This window comes from Apodemus sylvaticus, chromosome 2, assembly GCF_947179515.1.
Source record: "Apodemus sylvaticus chromosome 2, mApoSyl1.1, whole genome shotgun sequence".
NCBI classification, from domain to species: domain Eukaryota; kingdom Metazoa; phylum Chordata; class Mammalia; order Rodentia; family Muridae; genus Apodemus; species Apodemus sylvaticus.
In genome coordinates this window covers 726,266-745,069 of record NC_067473.1, presented here as the reverse complement: position 1 = coordinate 745,069, position 18,804 = coordinate 726,266, and the positions used below count along the sequence as shown (strand labels likewise).

General features: G+C 40.2%; 1 protein-coding gene across 9 annotated transcripts in view; it reads right to left on the bottom strand.

The window, feature by feature from the left end:
• The window catches only part of Lmbr1 (limb development membrane protein 1), a 156,152-nt gene that overhangs the window by 73,016 nt on the left and 64,332 nt on the right, over positions 1-18,804 (bottom strand). Inside the window, exon 2 of one of the 9 annotated variants that reach the window (XM_052172953.1) lies at positions 11,118-11,235. The exons of 7 other annotated variants lie outside the window; for them this stretch is intronic. In XM_052172953.1, the coding sequence (XP_052028913.1) occupies positions 11,118-11,222 (105 nt within the window). In that variant the 5' untranslated portion in view covers positions 11,223-11,235. Of the gene's footprint in view, positions 1-7,613; positions 7,675-11,117; positions 11,236-18,804 lie in introns of those variants that run through there. One more of the 9 variants, XM_052172954.1, reaches the window with a different exon arrangement.

Here is an 18,804-nt window from a genome sequence, read left to right as displayed (position 1 = left end):
GATCTTCACCAAACCTACATCCGACAGAGGGCTAATATCCAATATATACAAAGAACTCAAGAAGTTAGACCCCAGACAGCCAAAAAATCCTATTAAAAATGGGGTACAGAGTTAAAGAATTCTCACCTGAGGAATATTGAATGGCTGAGAAGCACCTAAAGAAATGTTTAACATCCTTAGTCATCAGGTAAATATAAATCAAAACAACCCTGAGATTTCACCTCATACCAGTCAGAATGGCTAAGATCAAAAACTCAGGTGACAGCAGATGCTAGCGAGGATGTGGAGAAAGAGAACATTCCTCCATTGCTAGTGGGATTACAAGCCAGTAAAACCACTCTGGAAATCAGTTTGGCGGTTCCTCAGAAAACTGTACATAGCACTACCTGAGGACCCAGCTATACCACTCCTGGGTATATACCCAGAAGATGCTCCAACATGTAATAAGGACACATGCTCCACTATGTTCATAGAAGCCTTATTTATAATAGCCAGAAGCCGGAAAGAACCTAGATGTCCCTCAACAGAGGAATGGATACAAAAAATGTGGTACATTTACACAATGGAGTACTACTCAGCAATTAAAAACAATGAATTCATGAAATTCTTAGGCAAATGGATGGAACTAGAAAAAATGATCTTGAGTGAGGTAACTCAGTTACAAAAGAACACACATGGTATGCACTCACTGATAAGTGGATACTAGACCCTCAGAAGCTTGGAATACCCAAGATACAATTCACAAACCGCATGAAGCTCAAGAAGAAGGAAGACAAAAATGTGGATACTTTGGTCCTTCTTAGAAGGGGGAACAAAATCCCCATGGGAGTAAATATTGAGACAAAGTATGGAGCAGAGACTGAAGGAAAGGCCATCCAGAGACTGCCCCACCTAGGGATCCATCCCATATACAGTCACCAAACCCTAACACTATTTCAGATGCCAACAAGTGCTGACAGGAGCCTGATATGGCTGTCTCCTGAGAGGCTCTGCCAGTACCTGATAAATACAGAGGTGGGTGCTCTCAGCCAACCATTGCACTGAGCACAGGGTCCCCAATGGAGGAGCTAGATAAAGGACCCAAGGAGCTGAAGGAGTTTACAGCCCCATAGGAGGATGAACAACAATATGAACCAACCAGTACTCCCAGAGCTCCCAGGGACTAAACTACCAACCAAAGAGTACACATGGAGGGACCCATGGCTCCAGCTGCATATGTAGCAGAGGATGGCCTTGTTGGGCATCAAAGAGAGGAAATGTCCTTCTCAGGTCCTGAGAAGGCTAAATGCAGCAGTACATAGGAATACCACGACAGGAAGTGGGAGTGGGTGGGCTGGTGAGCAGGGGGAGGAGTAGACGGGATAGGGTATTTTTTGAAGGGGAAACCAGGAAATGGGATAACATTTTTAATGTAAATAAAGAAAATATATAATAAAAAAGTTTTTAAAAAATGTTTCACAAGCTAACTTCCATTCCCTGTCCCCTCCAATCCTTCCATGATGCTAGTCTCATCCAGATTTTGAGGAGACACACCGTATCATATGGTAGGCCAGTATCAGTACTGTGTGATGTCCTTGTCCTTGACTTCCACCAGACTGGCTTAAACACTCCCCAGCATGGCTTAGCCTTGCCCTCTAACCCTAAGGAACTGTTCAGAAGCACACGAAATCTCTGCTGAATCCTGCACTGGGCCTCAACAATGCACACACTGACCTCCAGTTACCTACAGTTGTTCCATGGTGTTTGATAACTTTTCATCTTCTCCACTTCACAGCCACCACTGATACCACCTCTACCATAGGCAGGCATGGCTGAGTGGCCTGTGACTCCCTCAGTTGCTCTTCTACATCTCAACTTATCTCCCTTTTTATTTCTTTAAGCCCCACAACTCAATTTTACATGGTCAGTCTTCTCACAGTCTCTATGAGAACCTCTGAAATATAAATATGCATCAAAATTACCAACGGCTGCAAGGTCTGGTGCATCATCCCCAAAGGGACAGCTCCCCTGCACATGAGGACAGAGACCAGCAAAATGCTTAGTACTCCTTAAGCTAGCCTGACCTTCTCACATACCCAACAACACTGAAGAGGGCATTTTAGACCAGATCATCCTACTGTGGCCAAGATCCATAAACCCCTAAGATATCATCACAAAGGTGGCATAAATTTTATTCTTTTTTTAATTTTTTTTTTTTTTTTTTTTTGGTTTTCCAAGACAGGGTTTCTCTGAGTAACCCTGGAACTCACTCTGTAGACCAGGATGACCTTGAACTCAGATATCCTGCCTGCCTCTGCCTCCCAAGTGCACCACTGCCCAGCTAATAAGTACACTGTAGCTATCTTCAGACACACCAGAAGCGGATGTCAGATCTCATTATGGGCAGCTGTGAGCCACCATGTGGTTGCTGGATTTAAGCTCAGGACCTTCAGAAGAGCAGTCAGTGCTTTAACCACTGAGCCATCTCTCCAACCCAAACTATTCTAAAATCATATTTTCATTTACTTTATCTCATCTTCCATCAGTAACATGAACTTCAAAAACTGGCATCATTATCTACTTTGTTGTTTCTGTCAACACATGGAAATGTCCATGTCATATCCTTTCCCACCAGCTCCTCCAGCCCCACACACACCCTGAGGCTTGGACCCAGGCCTTCTGAGTGTACTATGTGACTGTAAATCACACTGACTCCTACTTCTCCCCTCTCTGTCTCCATCCACTAGGAAAGCCCCATGTGTGCCAAAGCATACTTTTTCTATTACAGATCTATAAATACATCAAGGAGAAAAATGTCTAAGATACAGATGCACAAACGCAAGCATCAGGCCTCAGACTGAATGTTACAGTGCCTACAAAGCCCAGGAACTGAAGAGTACCACACAAGTGGCACTGGACTTTGAATGTGACTATACTAAACAATCGAGAGGACATTTTAAAATTTTTATATTCTTCCTCACTGGAAAATATAAAAGAAATGGAAAAATTTCTAGATGCCTATGACCTATCAAAGTTAAACCAAAATAAATAACTACACCAGTCTATAATAACCAATTAGATAGAAGCAATAAATAAAAATCTCCCAACTAAAAAAAGGCCAAGTCTTGAAGGATTCAGTACCAGACTTTCAAAGACTTAACACTAATACTCACATTGTTCCATGACATAGAAAAATAACACTTACAAAATCTTTTTTACCCTAATACCAAAATCAGATAAACATCCAACAGCAACGAGGAAAAGAAGAACTATAGACTAATCTTCTGATGGATACAAACATAAAAATGAAGAATAAAATATTTTCAATTCATATTCAAGACCACATCCATAAGATTATATCCCATGATCTAGTTAACTTCATTCCAAGGGTCCTGGAATGGTTCAACATATATAAATTAACAAACATAATTCACCACATAAATGGAGTTAAGGGCAGAAATTACATAATCAGTTCAATTCATAACAAAGGGCTTTGAGAATATCCAATATTCCTCCGTGATAAAAACCATGGAGTGATTAGGGATGGAAGGAACATACAACATAATAATAACATAGGCTATCACCAGGCAGTGGTGGCGCACACCTTTAATCCCAGCACTTGGGAGGCAGAGGCAGGCAGATTTCTGAGTTCGAGGCCAGCCTGATCTACAGTATGAGTTCCCAAATAGCTAGGGCTACACAGAGAAACCCTGTCTTGAGGAAAAACAAAAAACAAAACATAGGCTATCTATGACAAACTGATAGCTACTATCTTGTTAAATGGAGTGTATTTCCACTAAAGTCAGGAACAAAACAAAGGTGTTCATTTACATTACTCCTATATAATGGCTGAATTCCTAGCTAGAGCAATAAGACAAGACAAGGAAATAAAAGGAATATAAATAAAAATGGAAGAAGTCAATGTGTCTCAACAGTTGACATGATTCTAACCAAAGAAGCACCAAAGACTCTACCAGTAAACTCCTAGAGCTAGTAAACACTTTTAGCCAAGTGGCAAGGTACAAAATTAACATGCCCATATCAATATCTTTCCTATACACCAATAACAAACAGACTGAGAAAGAAAGCAGGAAGACAATCACATTCACAATAGCATCAAAAAAATCAAATACCTTAAAATAAACCTAAACAAGGAATTCAAAGACCTATACAATGAAAACTTTAAAACACTAAAGAAATTGAAGACACCAGAAGATAGAAAAATGTGGTAGAATTAATATTGTGAAAATAGCTATCCTACCAAAAACAATCTACAAATTTAATGCAGTCCCAACCAAATTTCCAATGCAATTCTTCATAGAAATTGAAAAACGAACTTTAAAATTCATATAAAAACACAAGATACCCCAAATAGATAATCTTGAACAATAAAAACAATGCTGCTGGTACCCCCCTGATCTCAAGATATACTGTAGATCCTCCAAAGTAATAAATAAATAAATAAATAAATAAATAAATAAATAAATAAATAAATAAATGAATGAATGAATGATATTGGCAAAAAAGCAGAAACACTGCTCAATGAAATAGAACCAAGAACCTGATATAACACCATGTACCTACAGACACCTGATTTTCGACAAAGATACTAAACACATACAGTAGATGAAAGACTGCATTTTTAACCAAGAGTGCTGGGAAAATTCGATATCTATACAAAAAAGAATGAAAACAGATCCTTCTTTCTCATCCTACCTACCAATCAACTCCCAAAGATTCAAATGTTAGATTTGAAGTTTCTAGAAGAGCAAGGAACATACATGAGAATATACGTTCACATAAGGACTTTGTGAATAGGACTCCAGTCACACAAGAAGTAAGAACAATCAACAAATGGAATTTAGTGAAATTAAAGACTTCTGTTCTGCAAGAAAAATGAATTTGTTGAAAAGGTAGCCTACAGAATAAGTCTTTGCCATGTGTATATCTAACAGAGGACTGCTGTCTAGAATGTATAAGAAAAAACAATTAAAAAGCATAATACCGGCTAATAATGATGGTGCATCTGCCTATAATGAGATAAGCTAGCATCTGATAGAAACGCTAGATCTAAAGCATCTTAAAGAGGCTCTGGTATTGTATAGCTCGCACTCTCCATTTGTTGAAGAAATGTTAAATACTTGGACTACACAGAATAGGGTTATCCCTCATGATTGAAAGGGTTTTGGTGTCAGCTATTCTAGAAGCTGGATAACAATTAAAATGGTTATCATGGTGGATGCACAAAGCTACAGAAATAGAACAACAGATTATAGCAATGATGATAAATATTACTAAAGACCAACTTCTTGGTGAAGGGCATTATGCTAATTTACCAGAATAAGTCCAATCTGATGTAGCAAGGTTGTGTTGCAGCTTTAGAGACTGGGAAATGACTAAGGAGCTGAGAGTTCTACATCTTGTTCCATAGGCAAACAAAAGAAGACTGACATCCAGGTAGCTAGGAGAAGGGTCTCAAAGCCCACACCTACAATGACACACTTCATTCAGCAAACCCAAACCTACTCCAATAAGGCCACACCTACTTATAGTGCCACTCCCTGGGCCAAGCATATTCAAACCACCACACTCCACTCCCTGGCCTCCAAAGGTTTGTCTATGGGAGCCATACCTAGCCATAGAATAATGCAAAATACATTTAGTACAACTTCAAAAGTCCCATAATCTATAACAGTCTCAACAATGGTAAAAGTCCAAAGTTCAAAGTTTCTTCTGAGATTCACCCAATCACTTAACTGTAATCCCCTATAAAATCAAAATCAAAAAGAACATCACACAGCTCCAACATCACATGATGCATATTACCATTCCAAAACGTCACAGTGAGGAAATACTAGACCAAAGTAAGACCAACAACTAGCTGGGCAAACTCTAAAATCAGCATTCTCCATGTCTGACGTCCAAGTTCTATTCAGATGTCCAGCTCCTTCATCTTCGTTGACTGTGACACAATTCTTCCTCTTTGGCTGGATCCATTCTCTGTTAGCAGCTTTCCGTGGCAGGTAACCAATGGCTCTGGCATCTCGAACATCTTGGAGTATGCAAAGGCAACTTCAACTTCACAGTTTCTTGTTCCAAGGCTCTTGTTTCATGATCATCTGGGCTCCTCCACAGGCCTGGGTCACCACTTCAGTTCTGGCCTCTGTAGCACTCTGGTTGACTCCACTCTAGTGATGCTGCTGCTCTTGGTGTTTATCCATGGTACTAGCATCTCCAACATGCTGGGGTCTTCTGGTGCAGCTATGCTTCACCTCTCATAGGCTCCTTCATGATGCTGAGCCTCAGCTTCTTAGCATGACCCCTTTAGTCCTGAGATGTCAACTGTAACTGAGACTGCACCTCCCACCAACAGCCTTTCTTGACCTCTCATAATACCAAGCCTCTCAGCTGTTCTCATGGACCCCTTCATGTCTTCAAGAGCAGTACCAACCTCAGTGATTCTTACACATTACCAAGTCCAGCTGCAGCATGAGGTACAACCTTGGCTATCTCTGGATCATAGTTTCTCTGTGCTCTCAGAGAACACTTCCCAGAAAATTTCACCTCAGTGATGCTGGTCTCTTCTTAATCACCACTAATTTCTTAGCTCCAGCTAACCAGCTTCATTGATTGTCCCAGTAGTCTCCTTCTACTCTTGATTCTAAAATGAGAGTCACATGGCCGAAGTTGCCAAGTTCTGTTGCTTACTAGAGCTGATACATGGCCTGTTTATTTTTTTACATTGTCACCAGCTTTCTGTTTTCCAACTCTCTAAGTGTAGAGAGCCTTACTGGGGTCCAATGGCACCTGGCAGGAACCTGATTTTGACCAAGGACGAGGAAACAAGGACAAGGGCTTCAAGCAGGAATCTGACTTTAGGCATGATAGGGAAGTTAAATTCAGGCAGGAACCAGACATTAAGCTATAATAGGGAAGTAGGTTATGGTGGAAATTTTAACCTTATAGTAGAACAAAAGAAGTAGGCTTCGGGCAAGATTTGGGGCTTGGACAAGGAAGTGGGCTCAGGTGTTTTGGTCATTCTGACACACCCTTGGAAACAACTGTCAGGGTGGAGTAATCTCTGGACTTTGCTTATTGCCTTGACTATTTCACGTTTATTGTCTTGCTTGTTCCTCATTGTACTACTCTTGCCCTTAATACCTGCATGCAATTAAAATGGTATAAAAGCAGATTGGAAAAAAATTAAACCTTCCTTCAGTCTCAGAATTGACTGGGCTCATATTGCAGCACTGTCTAATTGTCTTTTCTTTTCAATCCTCGCTCCTACGCTGGAGAACCTGTTGGCTGACTGAGCTTGGTCAGGTGCAGCCTCAACGTTGGCACTCCAGAAAGCGAGGTACAGTGAAGGGCACCACGAAAAAAGAAAGTGTGCGCAGAGGAAAAGTTGGGCCAGTGGTGAGAAAACCCCATAAAAAATAGGGCAAGGGAATGGTAGAATGTCTTTTGTATATTTGCTTAAAAGTATGCTAAAGGCCAGAGGAGCTGAGAATAAGTCAGAAACAAATTACCCAGTTTATGATTTTTATAGGAAGTCTGACCTTGATTCCCTGAAGAGGATACAATAAGTTTACGGTCATGGGAGAAAGTGGGAGAAGGGATAAAAGGGTACTTACTATACAAAACATGGTCCTGGAAAAATTCCCATAGATGCTTTTAGCCTTTGGACCCTAGTTAGGGACACTTTAGATCCTAGACATGAAAGTATAAAATTAATTAAGATATTGGAAGATGAAGATAATGAAAGCAAGATGAAAGATGAAATTGTTCCATCCGCACCCCCTATTTCCAAGGATTCGGACAAGGCAGGAAAAAGTGGCGAGGGACAAAGAGGCTACTAAGTACCATAATGAGGATCGGCTTCCTTCCCGGTATCCTCTTAAGGTATTTTTCAAGAAGGAACAGGCATAGATAGTCCAGAAACAGAAGAAGATGAAACAAAAAGAATCAGCTAGGCTTGTTGAGAGATTTGAGCAAGTTTTTGGACAACCAAAGAATAGTCAAAGTTCAGATTCCGTGGAGGACGCACCAATAGTTGTGCCTAACAAGAAGATTTTGCCTCCCCCAGTGTCTTTAAAAGGTAACAGGAATGAGGGGAGACCTCTTACTTCAAATCCTAGTGCTACTCTTTTATCACCCCTTCAGGCAGGACTGAAACAGACTGTAGAATGAGGGGAAGATATACAAGGATATGCTTTGCAATGCCTTGTGTTTGAAGCACGGGATCAAGAAGGGAATGCAGTTAGATACCACACTCCTATTTCTTTTAAACAGCTAAAGTAATTAAACCCCCCCTGTGCTCAGTATGGACTTACTGCTCCATTCACCATGGCTATGATAGATGGCCTGTCTACTGAGGCTCTCCCACCTGCAGATTGGAAACAGTTAGCTCATGCGTGCTTAGACGGAGGAGATTATCTGCTATGAAAAACAGAATTTTTTGAAAGATGTCAGCAAGCAGCAGAGTTCAACACTAGAGCTAATAATCTGGTTACTTATGAGCTATTACCAGGAGAAGGCCAATATCAGGATGTACAGAATCAGTTACAATTTGATCCTAGTACTTATGATTCTCAGATTGGTGCTGCTACTCGTAGGGCCTGGAATACCTTGCCTAATAAAGGGGATTTGTCTCAAGTTATTTCAAAAACCAGGCAGGGACCTGATCAGCTTTTCCAGGAGTTTGTCAATAGGCTGATTAAAGCATGTGGGAGAGTGTTTGCAGATGTTAATGCTGGAATGCTTTTAGTAAAACAACTGGCTTATGAGAATGCAAACACATTCTGCCAGGCCACCTTAAGACCTTATAAACTGGAACAATTACTGATTATACTAGATTATGCTCTGACATTGGTCCCTCTTATGTGCAGAGTGTGGCCATAGGTGCTGCACTACAAGGAAAAACTATGCAACCGATTTTATCTCAACAGACTGGAATAGGAAAGAGTAAGATTAAGGGGCCGACCTCCTGGGAGTTGTTTTGTGTATAGACAGACAGGACATCTAGTGAGAGATTGCCCAAATAAAACTGAGGAAAATAATGGGAGAAAACCAGTAGTCTGTCCTAGATGCAACAGAGGGGTACATTGGGCCTATGAATGCAGGTCTAAGATAACCTAGGAAATCCTCTTCCCCAGGGAAACAGGAGAAAGGGCCAGCCCCAGGCCACAAATCAATGTTATGGGACCATGCAATTATTCCTCAGCAAAACAATCCTTTCAGGATCTCTCCCAAGTCACCACAGGCAGCGTAGGACTGGACCTTAGTCCCTCCACCCACAGTATTAACTCCCGATATGGGGATGCAGGCTCTTCCAACCGTAATATATGGTTCACTATTGCCGGGAAGTGTAGGTTTGCTGCTGGGGAGGGGCAGTGCCACTCTGGCAGGGTTGGTGATTGCCCCAGATGAAGGTTATACCGGGGAAATTAAAACTGACTTCTTCACCTACCCACATTTCTGTCATTCAGCCTAGAGAATTGCTCAACTGTTTCTTGTACCATTGGTTATGATAAAAAATAAGGTTAAAACTAATATTCGAGGGCCAAAGGGATTTGGTTCTACAGATGCTTATTGGGTCCAAGCCATAAAATCTGAAAGACCCCAACTGGTCTTAAGGATAAATAGGAAAAAATTTAGAGGGCTGCTAGTTACAGGAGCGGATATATCTGTAATAGCCTCTGTTCACTGGCCTGGTTCTTGGCCTAAAACAACTACTGCTACTCAGTTGCAAGGGATAGGGCAAAGTCGGTCAATGATCTCTTCTGAAAAAAATCCTGGCTGCTTAACAGCTAGTGCAGGAGCAGTTACAAGCTGGCCACATAGAACCTTCCAGTTCCGCCTGGAACTCACCAATATTGGTAATTAAGAAAAAACCAGGCATGTGGAGATTATTGCAAGATTTATGAAAGGTTAATGAAACTATGGAGCTTATGGAGGAATTACAACCAGGTCTGTCTACCCCAGCTGCCATTCCAAAAAAATACGCATAAAGTCACCATAGATTTAAAAGATTGTTTTTATACTATCCCTTTGCATTCTGATGACTATAAAAGGTTTGCATTTAGTGTCCCTGTTTGTAATTTTAAAGAACCAGTATCATTGGAAAGTTTTGCCTCAAGGAATGGCCAACAGCCCTTCTTTATGTCAAAAGCTTATTGCTGCTTCAATACAAGAAGTTAGGACCTTGTGTCCTTCTGTGTATACTGTTTGTTATATGGATAATATTTTATTAGCTGATCCCTCTGAAGGGGTTTTACTACAAGCATTCACTCTTATACAACAAGCTTTAAAATCTAGGACCTTGTGTCCTTCTGTGTATACTGTTTGTTATATGGATAATATTTTATTAGCTGATCCCTCTGAAGGGGTTTTACTACAAACATTCACTCTTATACAACAAGCTTTAAAATCTTGGGGATTAGTTGTTGCTGCAGAAAAAAATTCAGATATTTGGTATATCAGTTATATCCTAAACAAATTGTAGCACAGAAAATTCAAATAAGGAAAAATAATTTACTTACTCTGAATGATTTTCAAAAGTTGTTAGGAGATATTAATTGGCTAAGACCTCATCTTAAACTTACTACAGGAGAACTTAAACCTCTGTTTGAAACCCTCAAGGGGGATGCAAATCCTAATTCCCCTCAACCATTAACTGATGAGGTACAAATAGCTTTGCAGAAAGTAGAGGAAGCTATTAGCCAACAATAGATACATTATATAGATTATGATCAATTGTTGGCTGCTTGCATTCTTGCCTCAACTCACACGCTGACAGCAGTCCTTTGGCAAAAGGGACCATTAATATGGATTCATCTTTCTTCATCTCAAAAGAAAGTTTTAACACCTTATTATGAAGCTGTTGCTATGTTAATACAGAATTGTAGGCTAGGATCAAGAAATTATTTTGGGAAAGAACCTGATGAAATATTTATTCCTTATTCCAAACAATTAAATTGGTTATTGCAAAATACTGATATTTGGGCTAGTACATGGGCAAATTTTCTAGGCAAAATTGATAATCATTATCCAAGAGACAAATTGTTATAATTTGCCTCTATGCATGCTTTTGAATTCCCTGTAAATTTACCCATTCATCCCATAGAGAATGCACTCACTGTATTTACAGACAGCTCATCTAATGGGCAGGCAGCATATGTGACTGGATCATTCTCTTGAGTTTCCCTCGGCTTCAGCACAAGTAAACTACGTGCTGTAGCCATTGTTTCTGAAATGCTAAAAAAAAAAATCAAGCTTCAATTTGTATACTGATAGCCAATATATAGCTCATGGTTTACAATTTCTCAAAACTGTTTCTTTTTTTAGATACTGCAAATTCTCAAATTTTACAATTATTTATGCAAATAATTATAATATTGAAAAGATAAGCAGGGGCTTATCAATTTAAGAGAACATACAGTTCCTTATCTTGTAGGCCATTTAAGAGCTCACACTGAAATGCCAGGATGTCTTAGGGAAGGCAATGCCACAGCACATTTATATACCAGGAACGGTGTAGGCCTTACACAGGAACAATTAGCCAAACAATTTCACTTTTTACATCATCAAAATAGTAATAGCATGAGACAACAATTTGATATTTCTAGAGAATGTGCACATCAAATTATAAAGACTTGCCCTGAATATCCTCAGTTTCTACCTGTACCACACAATGGTGTTAATCCTTGAGGACTTATACCTAATCAATTATGGCAAATGAATGTTACTCACATTTCTGATTTTGAAAAATTAAAATATGTACATATGACTATTGATACCTTTTCAGGCTTTCTAGTTGCAACTGCTTTAAACAGGAGAAGCAACTAAAAACATAATTAGTCATTGCTTCTGTTGTTTTTCTATGCTGGGTGTTCCCAATCAGATTAAAACAGATAATGGAACTTGCTATTACAGTCAAGCATTTGAGACTTTCTGTGGACAGTTTAATATCACCCATATTACTGGAATTCCTTACAATCCTCAAGGACAAGGCAATGTGGAACGGGCCCATGGAACTTTAAAACAATATCTTCATGAAATAAAAAAGGGGGTGTTATACCCCCATATACCACAAAACTATTTAAATCATGCTCTTTTCATTCTAAATTTTTTTAAGAAGGAAATGGGGCTCGGTGGGTGCCAAAAAGGCTGGTGCAACAAATGGAACAATCCCACGGCCCTGCTGATTCCCTTACTGATGATGACAACCCCTGCACACAGTAAAGTCCACTGGGCCTATACCACTCCTGGGTATACACTCACAAGATGCTCCAACATGTAATAAGGACACATGCTCCACTATGTTCATAGCAGCCATATTTATAATAGCCAGAAGCTGGAAAGAATCCAGATGTCCCTCAGCAGAGGAATGGATACAAGAAAATGTGGTGCGTTTACACAATGGAGTACCACTCAGTTATTAAAAACAATGAATCCATGAAATAGATAGGCAAATGGATGGAATAGAAAATAACATCCTGAGTGAGGTATCCCAATCACGAAAGAACACACATGGTATGCACTCACTGATAAGTGACTATTAGCCCAAAAGTTCTGAATACCCAAGATACAATTCACAGGCCACATGAAGCTCAAGAAGAAGGAAAACCAAAGTGGGGGTGCTTTGCTTCTTCTGAGAAGGAGAACAAAATACTCACAGGAACAAATACATAGATAAAGTGTAGAGCAGAGACTGAAGGAGAGGCCATCCAGAGAGTGTACCACCTGGGGATTAAGAAAGGCTTGCTGAATGGAGCCTGATATGACTGCCTCCTGAGAGGCCCTGCCAGAGCCTTAGAAATACAGAGGCAGATGCTCACAGCCAACAACTGGACTGAGTACAGGGTTCCCCAATGGAGAAGTTAGAGAAAGGACTAATGGAGCTGAAGGGGTTTGCAACCCCATAGGAAGAACAACAATATCAACCAACCAGAGCTCCCAAGGGTACACACAGCTCCAGCACACCTGTAGCAGAGGACTGCCTTGTTGGGCATCAATGGGAGGAGAGGTCCTTCGTCCTATGAAAGCTCAACAGATGCCCCCAGTGTAGGGGAATTGAGGGTGTGGAGGTGGAAGTGGGATGGGTAGAGAAACACTCTCATAGAATCAGGGGGAAGGAGGGTGGGATAGGGGTTTTCTGGGAGGGGGGAAACTGGGAAATGGGATAGGATTTAAAGTATAAATAAAGAATATATCCAATAAAAAAGAAAAAAAATTAAATGTCACAATAACCTAGAAGTTCCAGGAGAATTATTGTTAGACCGTATAATAGTTTGATGGATCATTTCTGAGGAAAATTCACACTAATGTTCAGAGTGGCTAGCCTAACTAAATTCTCATCAGTATTCTATAAGTGTTCCCCTTTCCTCTCATCCTTGTCAGTTTTTGTTTTGGTTTGTTTTTTTCTCTTAATCATACTTGTTCTGACTGGAGTAAGAAAAAAATCTCAATAAAGTTCTGATTGGAGGTTTACTTTCTTTATTATCTCTTACCTCTTGTGTTGGTGGATCTGGTAGGATCAGGGCTTGCTTCTCTGTACAGATTATCTTGCCCTAACCCTGAGCATCTGAAACCTCAAAGTCCACCCTAATGACACACTTCCTCCAACAAGGACACATCTACACAACTGGCCACACTTCCGAATCTTTCTCAAGTAATGCCACTCCCTGATGACTAAGCACTCAACTGTATGCGTCTACGGGAGTCACTGTTATTCAAACCACCACAGTGGGGAAGACAATATATCCTCACACTAATAACCAATGTACAGAGACACAAATAAAGTGAATGACATGAAACACAATTGGACTGGTTTTCTATAAAGCATTTAAATTAAAATGTTGTCAGGCGTGCCAGATACCTGTAATCCTAGCACCTAAAAGGCTGAAGCAGAATTGTGTGTTTGAGAATATTGTTTAAAAAAATAAAATATTAATGGAAACAGACATTTGTCAATATGCACAAGGGAACTATCTAAAACCATTTGCTCTGTAAGGGTGTCCAAGCAAGTCAGACAACACAGGGAAGTGAACATGGGGGCTCTGAAGCCCGGGTGCACTCAGGAAGAACTTGTCCGGTAGTGTGCCACTTTGGAGTCTCAGCTGTTATGAGTAGATCAAAAATCATGATTCTTAAATAGAGTAGTAAGGTCATGAAATGCCAAAGCGGTAAAAAAGGTAAAGGTGGAGAAAACCTATACCCATCTTTGGAGAAGAAATCTGAGCAGATTCAAAGAGAGGACATGAATCTTTTCTGACTCAGAAACAAGGACAGAACACAAAAGTTAGCATGGAATTCTATGACTGCCATGTCCCAAATATAGACCAATAACACTCCAAACAAGAGATAAAAAGGAACCAGAGGAGCAGGTTTGGGATGATAAGACATACACACACACACACACACACACACACACACACACACACAAAAGGAGAAAACAAACACAGAACCTTGAGCAAAGCACTCTGCCCTTTCTCAGCCCTGAGCGCAGTCATCTGTGCGAGCAGTCAGTAGTCTGAACTGCGTCTATCTCATTTTGCCTGAAAAAAATATACTACCAATAGCTGGAGAGACAAATGCCAGGAAATCATAAACTAGAAGAAAAAAAAGAAAATAAAGACTTAGTGATGATTCTGGATGCTCAAAGCTTATGGTTAGGATTCTGTCTAAGCCCCACCCCACAGTTGCCTGGCAACAGTCAGGTAGGCGTGGCCCACTATAAAAAGGGGCTACTTGCCCCTCCTCTCTCTCACCTCTCCTCTCAGCCCTCTTGGACTCTCCTCCCCTCCCCCCTCTCTCCTCATGGTCATGGCCAGCCTCCACTTCTTTCTCTTTCTCTTTCTCTCTCTTTCTCTCTCTTTCTCTCTCTCTCTCTCTCTCTCTCTCTCTCTGCCTTTCTCTGCCTCCACTACCCCATTAACTCCCATCCTCTGCCCTGAATAAACTCTATTCTATACCATGTCTGTGTGTGTCTGGTCCCTTGGGGGAATGGGTGCCTGGGCATGGGCGCTGGGGCACCCCCTGCCCACACATTCTCTAAACCTCTTTCTCTTTTTATGAACCCAACACTTATGAACCAAAAGCCTCAAAATATGTATTATCATGAATAAGAATTTAACATTAAGAAATAAGTTAGGAGTGATATTGTATAAATTTTTATAGGGAAACGGGACTGTAATATAAATAAAAACTGTAATTTGCTCTTTTAAATCACTCTACAAAATCTGCTAATCCTTGCAGAAACTCATGGAAAAAGTAAGTAACTGAAACAGAATACACACCTGCTTTGACAGGAAAACAGCATGTTTAGAGCCAAATAAACTATCAAATTACCAAGAAAAAAGCTAACAATAAAGACATAGAAAAGCCGGGAACAGTGCTCTGTGCAGGCTCTTTATGCTCTGCTTACTGTCATGTCCTGAGTTTTCAACCACAGTTAACCTAGGGTATAGTACACAGCACAAGGAATGTATTGTACAGTATGAATTTTAAATTATATCAAATAAACATTCAAAATCTGCCTAAATATACATTATATAAGCCACTGTAATGTTATATACTCAGTATTATGTTAGATAATGATGAGATATTCAATACTTTTCAGTAACTTTCATGCTAGTTTCTTGACTTAGGGCTTTGTAATAACACTGATAGAATACTAAACTCCAAATTCTTGGGAGATCAAGTGGATGGCCTGTCTGAAACCCTCCTGGGGGCAGACCTGCACTTCAACTCAGTTTGCCCTGTGGCTGAGAACTTCCACAAGAACGCCTTCTGCCACTTCCTCCTTGCTCAGTGGACTTACATCAAAGCCGATGGTCCCATTATCTCTTTCTTTTTTTTTTCTTTTCTAAATTCTTTGTTTACATTCCAAAACGCTTTCCCCTTTCCCAGTTCCCCCTTCCCCATATGTCCCATAAGCCTTCTCTACACCCATACTCCAAACACCTCCCTCCTTTTTCTCTGTCCTGGTACTCCCCTACAATGCTGGATCAGGCCTTTCCAGGATCAGGGCCCTCTCCTTACTTCTTCATGGAGTCATTTGATATGCTACTTGTATCTTGGGTATTCAGAGCTTTTGGGCTAGTTAATATGCACTTATCAGTGATTGCATTTCATGTATATTCTTTTGTGATTGGGTCACCTCACTTAGGATGATATTTTCCAGTTCCAACCATTTGCCTACAAATTTCATGAATTCATTGTTTTTAATTGCTGAGTAGTATTCGATTGTGTAAATATACCAGATTTTCTGTATCCATTCCTCCATTGAGGGACATCTGGGTTCTTTCCAGCTTCTAGCTATTATAAATAAGACTGCTATGAACATAGTAGAGCATGTGTCCTTATTACATGCCAGGGAATCCTCTGGGTATATGCCCAGGAGTGGTATAGCAGGGTCCTCTGGTAGTGTCACGTTCATTTTTCTGAGGAACCTCCTGACTGATTTCCAGAGTGGTTGTACCTTCTTACAATCCCACCAGCAGTGGAGGAGTGTTCCTCTTTTTCCACATCCTCGCCAACACCTGTTGTCTCCTGAGTTTTTAACCTTAGCCATTCTGACTAGTGTGAGGGAAATGCAAATCAAAACAACCCTAAGATTTCACCATTATTTCTTTCTTCTGAGGAGGTTGTGGGGTCATGCTCATTCACTATCTGGGCTTTGAGCTTTCTCTGTTGTTGTTTTTGATTTGTTGTTGTTGTTGTCCAAATTCCCAGACATTTTTGTTGCTTTCTGAGAACTATATATTTAATGATACACAATGCTTGTTACAGAATCGAGTTGTTTTACTTAGCCATATTTAATGATGGCATCAGCTTGTTTACCTCCTGTAAACCAACTACTAAAGACATGGGGATGCACAGCGCACTCCTGGGCCTTCTCATAAATGCAGGCAGGCAGGAGCACACTCAGCTTTCCTGCCTCATTTCCTGCATAAGAATTCTGTCCATAAGTGTCCCAAGTACTTGTGTCAAAAGCACTTCAACAAAAAATCACAATGTAGCCGGGCGGTGGTGGCACACACCTATAATCCCAGCACTTGGGAGGCAGAGGCAGGCAGATTTCTAAGTTCGAGGCCAGACTCATCTACAGAGTGAGTTGCAGGACAGCCAGGGCTACACAGAGAAACCCTGTCTCGAAAAAAAACCAAATCCAAAAAACCAAAAACAAAACAAAGCAAAACAAAAGAAAAAAATCACAATGTAACCCTACTAAGGGAGACCCTAACAGTTACAAACAAGGAAAGTCCCTGAGGAGCATTAGGAAACCCTGAGGAATCAGTCAAAAACAAGATGCTGGCAAATAAAAGAGAGAGGAACTACTTCCAGAGACAATACTGTGGGCTTGGACTCCGAGCTGGGAAACCGAACAGCCCAGCCCGCAGATTCCAGGCAGGGCAAGTTCAACAAGAACACTGGATGAACAGGTGCGTACAGGAAAGAAACAGTGGCTTAAGAACACAGATGGCGGGTCTGGAAGGATGACTCAGCACTTCAAAGTGCTTGCTGCCCTTGCTCAGATCTGGATTTGGTTCTCATCTTCTATATAGCACTTCACAATCTCCTGCAGCTGTAGCTCAAAAAGATCTAATGCCTTCTTCTGTCTTCTGTGGATAACAAGCGCGTGCACACACGCACACACAGACACACACATACACATATAATAAAATATAAATAAATCTAATAAAAAATAAAAAATGGAGTCAAGCATTCATAGCACTGTATATATAAGACATACAATGTAAGTTTGGATAGATTTGCTAGCTATGAGAGGCCATCCAAAATTTTAGGAAAGTTAGTTATACAAACTTTATTCACTCTCTGGGAAAAAAAACTCTGGGAATTTGGAGAACAACAACTAATCAAAAACAACAACAGAGAAAGAGCAAAGCCCATATAATGAATGAGGAGTGTGTTCCAAGAAAAAAAAAAGGGAAACTCTTTTTGTAAAAGCGATCACTTTAATGTATTTATTTTAATGTTTTGGTTATAAATGTACTCTTTTTTTCAGTTTTTACCTACTGATCTTATTTACCACTAAAAAGAGAAGTAGTTTAATATGTTCTACAAGCAACTGTACCTTTAAGAAAACAAAACTAGAAGGTTCTTTGTATGGGAAGAGGGCCTAGCTCCAGAAAAAATAAAAAAGACAGTTGTTGGAATCTCCAAGTAAGCAATCAGTAAGGTAAACCAACAAAGTAGCAGAAAGAATAGCCAATTCTTCTCTGGAATCAAGGTATCGTAAGTTATCTAACGCAATATATTCTTACCACAACATAAGGTAGTCTTTCATTTTTCCTAACAAAAGAATAAACATTTACCAGGTGTGCTGACATATGCCATTAATCCCAGCACAAAAGAGGTAGAGGCTGGCAGAGCTCTGTGAGTTCAAATCTAGCCTGCTGGTATAAAGAGTGAGTTCTGGGGCTGGAGAGATAGCTCATTGGTTAAGAGCACTGACGCTCTTCCAGAGGTCCTGAGTTCAATTCCCAGCAACCACATGGTGGCTCACAACCATTCGTAAAAGAGATCTGACGCCCTCTTCTGGTATGTCTGAAGACAGCTACAGTGTACTCATATACACAAAGCAAATAAATAATTCTTTAAAAAAAGTGAGTTCCAGGACATCCAGGTCTACATATAGAAATCTTGTCTCAAAACAAAACAACAATAAAATAAAAACAAACAAACAAAATCCCTTATTCCAGAAATATGACAAACTACATGTGTTTTTAAAAAAATAAAATAAAATATTCAGCCAATAATTCTGATACCTCAAAAAAAATTACTTTAATATAAGCCTTA